Genomic DNA, 11,690 nt, shown 5'->3' on the forward strand with positions numbered 1-11,690 from the left:
GACACTCGGTCTAATAAACCCTTTGTCCAATAATTCTTGTAATTGAATCTTTAATTCTTGTAACTCTTTTGGGGCCATTCTGTATGGTGACATGGCAATAGGTGCAGTTCCCGACATAACTTCAATATGAAATTCTATCTCTCTGTCGGGTGGCAAACCCAGTAACTCTGCAGGAAAAATGTCAGAAAACTCTATGACTGTAGGAATTTCTTCTATCCCTTTCTCTTTTGCTCTCACTTCCAGCACACTTGCAATAAACCCTTGACATCCATGTAGCAATAACTTCTTTACCGATATCACTGATATTACATTAGCCAATAGGTTCCATCATTCACTAAATACAATAACCTTTATACCTTCTAAACTTCTCAACGTTACTCTTTTTAGTCTACAGTCAACATTAGCATAGTAATGATACAACCAATCCATTACCAGTATCACCTCGAATTCGTCAAAAGGTAATTCTACCAGATTAGCAAGGAATTTAATTCCCTGAATCCGTATGGGACACCCGCGATACACCATATTAACTCAAGCACTACGTCCTAACGGATTAGTCACTATTACCTCATTGCTAGTAGATTTTAACAGAATATTCAATTCTTTCACAAACTTACTACAAATATAAGAATATGTGGACCCCGTATCAATCAATACAAACACATTCTTGTCATACAACTGAAAAATACCTGCTATGATCTCAGGGTCATCTCTATCCTCGCTAGTTCTGAGATTATACACACGAGCTATAGAATGTATTTCTTACGGAGCTGACGACTCTGATTGACTTCTTCCTCTGCCTCTACCTCTACCTCTCTGTGCAGCCGAGGCAGACCTCTCTGGCTGAGCAGATTCACCTGTTAACATGAGACAATCCCGAACAAAATGTCCAGTGTCCCCACATTTAAAACAGGCTCCAAAAATCATCATGCATATCCCTGAATGGTTCCTTCCACAATGTGGACATTATCGGACTTGGCTCGGGTTAGATTTCCCATCTCCAGATCCTATTGATTGTGTCTGTCGACCCCTCATCTGATTTGATCCCCTTGCAGAGGATGCAAGTGACTCTGATCTTGCTTGGGGTTGAGGACCAACATCTCTGCCCCTTTTTGATAGTGTCAAACTCGATGATGCACCTGTTCTTTTTTATGTCTGAGCCCGCGAATCTCCGAACCTTTCATTATGAGCTCTTTCTAGAGCTTTAGCACGGTTCACCACTTTTTGAAATGAGGATAGATTTAACATATTAGCATTTCCTTCAGTCTTAGACGTAAACCTTTGACGAACCAATCACAAACATAATTTTCTGTAGGAATTAACTCAGCAGCGAAGCGGCTCAACTTGTTGAATTCACATTCGTATTCATACACTGTACGATTCCATTGCTTCAAGTTCATGAACTCTTGCTTCATTTATCGGATGAATTGATCTCCAATGTATTTATGTTTGAACTCTTCTAAGAACAAAGACCAAGTTACTTGATCACCATGCATTCACAATGTAATATTGGTCCACCAAATCCTTGCTTGCCCTCGTAGCAAGAAGATTATTCCATCCAACTTTTCTGGATCGGAACAATGAAGTCCCTCTAGCATGATTTTTACATCATTAAGCCAAAGGTCCGCAGCAACATGACCTTCTTCGGCTTCACCTCTAAACTTTTATGCTCCTAAAACCTTCAACTCCTTTGCAACATTCATTCTTGGAGATGAAGTAACAGAAGGTTGAAAACGCGCCAATACCACGTCCAGTGTTCTGAAGAACACATCTTGATCATTTACAGGCACTCCAGAGGGTGTCTGATCTTCACTCTGCCTGGCCAGGGCAGGCGAATTACTGTTTTCAGCGGGCATATCATCTCCCGCTTCACTTTTAGAGCTACCATGTCTGGACATCTATAAAAACATACACATATCATTCTATCAGCAAAACAACATACTTACTATTATATCAGATCAGAAGTTTTCACTATTTTGGTTGCATGTATACTTTATAGGACACTCTAGACTTCAGTTTATGCCAAGAATCGATTAAACCGTAGCTCTGATACCATTAAATGTAACACATCCAACCTGTATTCGACCCGAATACAAGTCTGAGGTGTCACATTGACTTTTCAACTTTGACACTTAAAGAAAACAGGGAAATTTAAAACTTTCATTAAAATAAAAGCGATTTATTTACATGGATTGACCAAAACAACCAAAATCGATCAGAGCATTCATAACTGACACTTTACTTACATGTCAACATACTATACACGATAAAATACATACTTTGTCAGTTACTTCTGATCTAATCCGCTAGCAGTGTTGCTGTTCTTGCCACCCTATTTCTGCACTTCCTGATTCTTGGTACCTACATGTAAATCACTTACACGCTAAGTCACAGACTTAGTGAGGTATAACATAAATGTATGTATTCACATGTATAACCATGAATTTATGAACATGCGTTCTTACCATAAATCATGATATTTCAATATTCATGTATCGATTACACTATAATATATATGATGATAACATGTACATATAACACATACATTCTCATACCAATTCCACTTTAATTTATCTTTGGATTGCCCATGTACATTATTGAGAACAAAGGTATGTGAGTACATAGAGGTTGTGCATTATTCTGTCACCACAGCTCGTATAATTCCCTCAAGGGGCACTGAATATTTATCCCGAAGGACCACTATGTCCCGAAGGACCACTGATAATCCATCGACTCTTGGCATGCCAATTATACCTATAGCTATCGTATCATATAACATGGGCTTAAATATGAATACATTTTTCATTTCATATATCTTTCATCACTTTTCATATAAACACATATAATCATTTCCATTAATCCATATATCTGAATTGTTTCTCTTGTAATGGCATTCGTTCACATAATATCATATTGAAGCATCATGAATTATGAATTAAATCACTTTAGAAATAATACATGTATGCATGTACATGAATATGAAATCATGAATTCAACTATCAGAGATAGACTTATCATAAGTCTTATCTCTATACACTTTAACTATAAAATGCACTCACCTTGGCCTTGCTTGTTTCGACTTGATCCTAATCCTTTGTTTGTTCCGGAACGAAATTATGTTCTATATCTACATATTAATACATTGATACTAATCAGTATATTAATTAATATATTCTAAACTATCACTCCTTAGGCTAAAAAGAAAGCTATTTCCAACTTTTAATGATGGTATGCATCGATGCACTACACCATGTATCGATGTATCCCTTGACAGGTGCATCGATGCACTACCTATGCATCGGTGCATAAATCCCATTCGATGTTTGTATTTTAAACGGGTGCATCGATGCACTCCTTATGCATCGATGCATTAATGACATTCGTTGTTCATTATTTAAGAGTTCGTCGGTACACTTTGAATGTGTATCGATGCACACAACCCAGAAATTGCATTTTAAACCCGAAAATCATCAATTCTTCACTCAATTCCTCTATTTTAAACCCCTATCATATCATTAAACCCAACCATCATTACTTAAACCAACTTATATCCATGAAAATCATCTTTAACCTCAAAATCATAACCTTCATATATAATTCAAGAATCATACCCAAATTTCAATATGTTCTAAATACACTTCTAACACTTCAAATTCATTGATTAAGTCGATGACAAGTCAAATTCAACCTCCAATTTCAAATATTAACTCTATTTCAAAATTCCCTTTAAGAACTCATAATCTTTAATTCTTCCTACACCCTTCATCTTGTTGTTTTACAACAACCTAAGCTTTCCTTAAGCTTAATTAGTATCTAAGGAGCAAAATCAAACTTAAATTTCAACTAACAAACAACTTATAAGAAATCTCACCTTTGCTATGAGTTTTCACGTTGGGAGGAAAGAAGAGAAGAAGAGAATTTTGAAAGCTTATGTTTTTCTTCTTTCTTCCACATGTAGTTAAAATAAATATATCCATTCTTTAATTATTTCCCATGTAAATGACCATTTTACCCTTATATTCATTCTTTCTTGCAATTTAACCCTATATCCATTACAATACTATTCAATTATTATACTTTAGTCACCAAATTCTGAAGTTTTACAATTTAGTCACTAACCCGGTATTGAGGCTGTTACAGGATATGTCTGGCTTTAGCACAAATATTTGTATTTCAGTTTCCCTGCAATACCGTGAAGAGTGCTTAGCTCTAGTGAGTACATGAGAAAATCCATTTGTCTTTTGTCCAGATCAAAAAGTTATTAGAAAAACATGAATGAATTGATCATGACTATCCATGAAAAATAATTAAGTCATTTCATGAAAAAAAATTATTTCATTTCACCCTAAAAGTTGTGTCTTTTCATATTAACCTTTTGATCAAAAGGTTTTGATTTTTAATCAATGATTAAGTCATTTCATTTAAAGGTCTTAACCTTTCAATAAAGGTCTTAACCTTTCAATACAAATTCCTCTCCCTATATAAAGGCTAAGTTGTGACATATCTCAACACACAATTTTTTTACTAATTTCTTTCAAGTACTTTCCTTTCAATTCTTCGATTCTTCCAAAGTCATTTTCCGGTGGTAAATAAAGACAAAGATTGTGTTCGATTGTTCACTACGGTTATGCTTACTGTTGTGAACTTTTGTTGTTGTATCCTGGGAGACCGACGTCCAACGTTACTCAAAGCACTGAGGAGAGGACGAATCTGTCTTAAAAAAGTGTTCATTCAGGCCTCAACAAAACTCTTCTATTTATTCAGTTCCATATGATTACAGATTCTATTTTAATTTCACATTTTTTAAACTTTATTATTGAAATGAAAATTTTAGATTATAACACTACACCACTATTTTTCAATATAGTGCAACAATCTTAAGACAAATTCCTTGTGTTGTAGTTCAATCTAAACTCAAAAAGATTATCGTGATAATATATTTAGGTTAATATATATATTTCGTTTCATATTATATTTATTATTTCGGTTTTGATTCCGATTACAGAAAAATGTCTGATACTTCATCCAATTCACAGTCTAATGTGATTTTCGCTATACAGACTCAGGCTGCGAGCCAAACGTTACCTATGACCATGAGTCATAATGAGAAGCCTGCGAAATTCAATGGAGAGAATTTCAAAACATCGCAACAAAAAAAGTTGTTTTATTTGACAACATTGAATCTGGACAAATTTTTGAAGGATGATCATCCTACTATTATAGAGGATGAAGTAGATGCTGCAACCGCATTCAACAATACCGAAGCATGGAAGCACTCTGATTTCCTATGTTGTAACTACATCTTGAATGGTTTATCTGATGCACTTTATGAAATATACAACGTAAAGAAAACGTATAAGGAACTATGGGAATCATTGGATCATAAATACAAAACTGAAGATGATGGTGCTAAGAAATTCTTAGTTGCCGAATTCTTAAACTTTGTAATGGTTGATTCTAAAACTGTTGTGAATCAGGTGCAAGAATTCCAACTAATCGTTCATGGTATTCTTGCAGAAGTGATGATTATAAGTGAATCCTTTTAGGTGGCGGCCATTATTGAAAAACTTCCACCTGCTTGGAATGACTTTAAGAATTACCTTAAGCATAAAAGAAAAGAAATGACAGTGGAAGATCTGATTGTGAGACGTCGGATTGAAGAAGACAATCGATGTGCGACTAAAAGGCTAAACAAAACAGCCAATCATAACACTGCCAAGGCAAATATGCTGGAAGTCAAAAAGAACTTCAAGAAAAGAAAGCAAGCTCAAATTGAGTCTAAACTAGGACCAAAAGGTGGTGTTTCTAAGAAGCAAAAATTCCAAGGGAAATGCTTTAATTGCAATAAGACGGGACACATGTCATCTGAATGTAGGCTTCCAAAAAGGTCCATAACAAAAGAGGCTAATGTTATGACAGAAATTTCCAAGGAAGTGTCTGAACTTGACTTATGTGTTGTGGTCTCTGAAGTTAACTTGGTTGATTTAAATCTAAGAGAATGATGGCTTGATACTGGTGCCACACGCCATATTTGTTGTGACAAGGACTCCTTTACAGAGTTGGTTTCTTGTGAGAAAGGAGAAAAGTTATATATGGGCAATGATGCAACTTCCAAGATCAAGGGGAAAGGCATTGTAATTTTAAAGATGACTTATAGAAAAGAGTTGAAACTTCAAAACGTGTTGTATGTGTCTGACATACAAAAGAACCTTGTCTCTGGGACCCTCCTAAGTATACATGGCTTTAGGATGGTATTTGAATCCATAAGTTAGTTTTTATCAAAAGGGGGAATATTTGTGGGAATGAGATATGTATTGAACAATATGTGGAAACTCAATGATATCTCTGTAAAAGCTAAAAATATAAATAAGAATGATTTTTCTTCTTCTGTTAATATGATTGAGTCATTAAATTTATGGCATGATAGACTCGGACGTGTTAATTATGATACTTTATGAAGATTAATTAACTTAGAACACATTCCCCCATTTCACATTAATTATAATCATTAATGTGAAACATGTGTTGAAGCTAAACTAACAAGGTCTTTATTTAATCCCGTTGAAAGAAATACAAAACCTCTTGATCTAATACACAGTGATGTTTGTGACCTAAAATTTGTTCAAACTAGAGGAGGGAATAAATATTTTATACCTTCATTGATGATAGCACAAAATATTACTATGTATATTTGCTTAAAAGCAAAGATGAAGTTATAGTAAAATTTATTCTCTATAAGCAGGAAGTTGAAACCCAACTTAACAAAAGGATTAAGAGGGTGAGAAGTGATCGTGGTGGTGAATATGTTGAACCATTTGGTCAATATTGTGCACAACATGGTATTATTCATGAAGTAACACCACCATACTCTCCTTAATTGAATGGAGTAGCAGAGCGGAAAAATTGAACATTAAAGGAAATGATGAACGCTATGCTAGGAAGTTATGGGTTGTCACAGAACATGTGGGGGAAAGTTGTCTTATCAACAAATTACCTTTTAAATAAGGTGGCCCACAAGAAAAAAATACAAGACACCATATGAGTTGTGGATAGGCAAAAAACCTTCCTATAATTACTTGAAAGTGTGGGGGTGTCTTGCAAAGGTAATGGATCCTTTATCAAAGCAAATAAAAATAGGTCCTAAAATAGCGGATTGTATTTTCATTGGCTATGCTCACCACAACAATGCATATCAATTTCTTGTGCATGAATCAAAGAATCCAGAAATTCACAATAATACGATATTATAATCTAAAAATGCCTCATTCTTTGAAAATATATTTCCTTGTAAAATTAGAGAAGGTAACTCAAGTTCAAGGAAACAAACTTTAGAAACTGTTAATGAAAATAGTCAAGACTTCCAACAAGAGGTTAAAGTCGAGATAGAGCCAAGAATAAGTAAAAGGGCACGGGTAGAAAAATCCTTTGGATCAGATTTTCTAACCTATATGCTAGAGACTGAACCTGTAACTTATAGCGAAGCTATACGTTCATCTGAAAGTAATTTTTGGAAAGATGCCATCAAGAGTGAAATTGATTCCATCATGAAAAATCATACGTGGGAATTAGTGGATCTTCCTCATGGAATTAAACCATTAAATTCTAAATGGATTTTCAAATGAAAAATGAAAGCAAATGGAACAATTGATAATTACAAGGCCAGATTGGTTATTAAAGGGTACTGACAAAAGGAAGGTCTTGATTACTTTGATACATATTCACCCGTATCAAGAATAACTTCTATAATGATTATTGCAATTGCCACTTTACAAAATTTAGAAGTACATCAAAATGGATGTTAAAACCGCTTTTCTTAATGGATACCTTGATGAGGAAATTTACATGGAACAACATGAGGGTTATGTAGCTCCAGGATAAGAAAAAAAAAGTATGTAAGTTGGTAAAGTCATTATATAGACTTAAGCAAGCACCAAAGCAATGGCATGAAAAGTTTGGTAGTTTTATGATATCAAATGGATTTAAAATAAATGGGTGTGACAAATGTGTGTATGTCAAAATCACTGTTGATGGATATGTAATCTTATGCCTATATGTTGACGACATACTCATCGTTGGAAGTAACAATGAAATGATAAAAGTACCAAAAATATGTTAAATTCAAAATTTGACATGAAAGATATGGGGGTTGCTGACATGATTTTGGGCATCCAAATCAAAAGGTCATCTGAAGGTCTCATATTGACTCAGTCACACTATGTAGACAAGATTCTTGAAATATTTGGAAAGGATGATTTTGGTGTAGCCAAAACTCCGATAGATACAAGTCAACATCTATCCAAAAATAAAGGTGAAAGTGTTAATCAAGTGGAATATGCAAGGATCATAAGCAGTCTAATGTACCTTATGAGTTGCACTAGACCTGATATTGCTTTCACTGTAAGCAGTTTAAGCAGATTTACAAGCAATCCAAGGGAGAAACACTGGAAAACAATTGTAAGGGTATTGAGATATCTCAGATATACTCGAAACTATGGATTGCATTATTCTAAAGATCCTTCTGTGTTAGAAGGATTCTCTAATGCCAGTTGGATATCTGATATTCAAGATACAAAAGGCACAAGTGGTTATATTTTCACTTTGGGAGGAGGAGTTGTGTCATGGAAATCCTCAAGACAAATAATTATAACCAGATCCACGATGGAATCTGAGTTTGTAGCCTTGGACAAAACTGGAGAAGAGGCAGAATGGTTACAAAATTTTTTGAAGGATATTCCTGAATGACCAAAGTCTATACCCAAAATATGTATATATTGTGATAACCAAGCAACAATTGGTAGAGAACAAAATGTAATGTATAATGGTAAGTCGAGACACATGCGACGTCGACACAATACCATTAGACAATTGATCTCAACTAGAGTTATTTCTATTGATTTTGTAAGATCAAAAGATAACATTGCGGATCCGCTAACCAAAGGGTTGAATCGAGATCAATTTGATAAAACATCAAGAGGAATGGGACTAAAGCCTATGAATTGTTAAGCCTCTATGTGAAGAAAAACCTAACCTAGTTGACTGGAGATCCCAAGATCTAGGTTCAATGGGAAAACCTACTTGTATAAACCTGGTGAGGTAACTGTGGGGGGTTTTCATCCCAAGCTCATTCCTATGATGAAAACAATGGCTAAAATATGGATAAGGTTAAGCAATGCTTTTAATGACCAATATGTGTTTCGTTGAACCGAACAACCTAAGTCACCTATGTGAGAATGAAGTGGAGCTGCTTCAAATAGACTATTAGGGCATAGTCCTCTAAGCTCTTATAGAACCAGGAGATGTCCACGACTATATGGACATAACCATGAGAACCAAACTCTTGTCAGTAAGATATTTGTGTGAGGTATGTCATTGCTTACACAAACAGCGGGACAGTTCAAGGACATCACGTCTACTAGACAACCAGTAAGGTAAACATATTTTCACAAGGGAAGGTTCAAAGGGGGACGCCTACCTATCCTATGCAAATATTGAACGTAGAATCTATCACCACATCGAGTCAATGTTTTAAACAATCAAATTCATTCATGTGGGGGATTGTTGGAAAAATATAAATGAATTGATCATGACTATTCATGAAAAATAATTAAGTCCTTTCATGAAAAATAATTATTTCATTTCACCCCAAAAGTCATATCTTTTCATATTAACCTTTTGATCAAAAGGTTATGATTTTTAATCAAATGGTTAAGTCATTTCATTTAAAGGTCTTAACCTTTCAATAAAGGTCTTAACCTTTCAATACAAATTCCTCTCCCTATATAAAGTCTAAGTTGTGACACGTCTCAACACACAATTTTTTTACTAATTTCTTTCAAGTATTTTCCTTTCAAATCTTCGATTCTTCCAAAGTCATTTTCCGGTGATAGATAAAGACAAAGATTGTGTTCGATTGTTCACTACGGTTGTGCTTACTGTTGTGAACGTTTGTTGTTGTATCCTGAGAGACCGACGTCCAACGTTACTCAAAGCACCAAGGAGAGGACGAATCTGTCTTAAGGAAATCGTTCATTCAGGCCTCAACAAAACTCTTCTTCTATTTATTCAGTTTCATCCGATTACAGGTTCTATTTTAATTTCACTTTTTTTTAACTTTATTATTGAAAATATATTTTTAGATTATAATACTACAACACTATTTTTCAATATATTGCAACAAAAGTTTATTCTTCTTCCATGGAGGCACAGCCTAGGATGGATCCACCTGCCAGACTACACATAGGCCGGATTTCCCTCCAGTTTAATGGCCTCCGTAAAGGATCACAAACTCTCACCCCAGCTAACCTCACCACATCGAATCTCCCAGCTCCTGAATCTTCCCACTTGAGAACTTTCCCTCCAAGAACATATAATTCATGTCTTAGTGCAATGAAACCGTAACCAAAGGCCTCGAGTTCTCGGGAGTGATCAGGCAGGCGAACCGGAGGAACGACACCAACATTGTACCACTCTCCTCTTAAACAATATCGTGTTTTAACTAAGCTCTCACCCCAATCCACCACAGTATAAACTTGATCATCCCCCATCACCTGAACAACAAATTGCATTGCCCTCGAAAAAGGCTAAATATCATTGACCATGTACCATGTTTTACTTGATGGATCAAAAATTTCAGATGGGTTTTGCTCTGCCAAGCCTACTTGGTCACTCAAAACATGAAATTTGCCTTTATATGATATACCTAGACAGTCCATTTGTGGGTTCGGCATTTCCGGCACATCCTCCCACCTGTAACTACCTCTGAAGTCATAAACCAAGAGAAAGCAATTTTGCAAATAAAAGAAAAATATGCATATGTCATAGATTGATACGGTAAGAAATAAATGATTGGAACACATTTTCAAACAATTAAAACATCCAACGGATGTCAGCAAGATGCACCAAGTGAAAATAGTGGAGAGTTGTGATAGTACTATAGCTGTTTTACCAACCCTCTTAAAATTAAACAAAAACATGTAATCCTTGAATAAATGCTTACCGATCACTTAGCGGATCATAAACCTCAGCAAGAGAAAACCCTCAGGGATAAGATAAGTTGTGCCTTCCAGCAACATAGACTTCCCCAACATAACAGAGCATGTAAAGTGAGATCGTGGTGTTCGCATACTTGTTAATCTGGTCCACCTTTTCCTATAAGGATCAAAAAGCATAACAACATTCGTTATCACAAGAGTTTGTCGCGGATAAGCAGTATCACGTGGTGCATGGGAGCCACCAATCACAAGAATCCGGTTGTAGACACACACCCATGAAAATCCAAAATGCTGCAAACCATCATGGTCAGTTGGAATCTTTGGCAAAAGATGCCATCTGTCGTAACCGTTTTTCGCCCAGACGGGGAAAAATCGATATCGATTGGGGTTTTCTCTTTGAAAATCATTTCGAAAGGTGAGGAGTCGTCACCAATCATTTGAGGTGCGATTGGAACACCATAAAAACCAGATGATTTTAATAAAACATTTTGTTTTTATCAAAATATCGAGTTTTGATATCTGTGAAAATCCAGAAATTCGGTTCGAGAGTCGGTTACGCGTGGGGAAGGATTAACACTCCCACAACCGCCCAAAAATTGGTACCTAGTTGATTACCCTATATTTAAAATCAGAAATTTGGAGTTTGATCTTTATTTAATTTAAAAATCATTAAGGATGCAAAGTTGAAAAGGGTATTCG

At 35.4% G+C, this 11,690-nt stretch overlaps 1 protein-coding gene across 1 annotated transcript; it reads right to left on the minus strand.

The window, feature by feature from the left end:
• Nucleotides 1-10,177: 10,177 nt before the first annotated feature.
• On the minus strand, nucleotides 10,178-11,324 carry LOC120161858 (F-box/kelch-repeat protein At1g16250-like). Its single transcript, XM_039172068.1, has 2 exons — nucleotides 10,997-11,324; nucleotides 10,178-10,746 (listed from the first exon to the last, which is right to left on the minus strand). Exon 2 carries the CDS (start codon nucleotides 10,563-10,565, stop codon nucleotides 10,182-10,184), a length of 384 nt encoding a protein of 127 aa, XP_039027999.1. The 5' UTR covers nucleotides 10,566-10,746; nucleotides 10,997-11,324; the 3' UTR covers nucleotides 10,178-10,181.
• Between the last annotated feature and the right edge of the window lie 366 nt (nucleotides 11,325-11,690).

This window comes from Hibiscus syriacus, unplaced genomic scaffold (assembly GCF_006381635.1).
Source record: "Hibiscus syriacus cultivar Baekdansim isolate YM2019G1 unplaced genomic scaffold, ASM638163v2 tig00111402_pilon, whole genome shotgun sequence".
NCBI lineage: Eukaryota > Viridiplantae > Streptophyta > Magnoliopsida > Malvales > Malvaceae > Hibiscus > Hibiscus syriacus.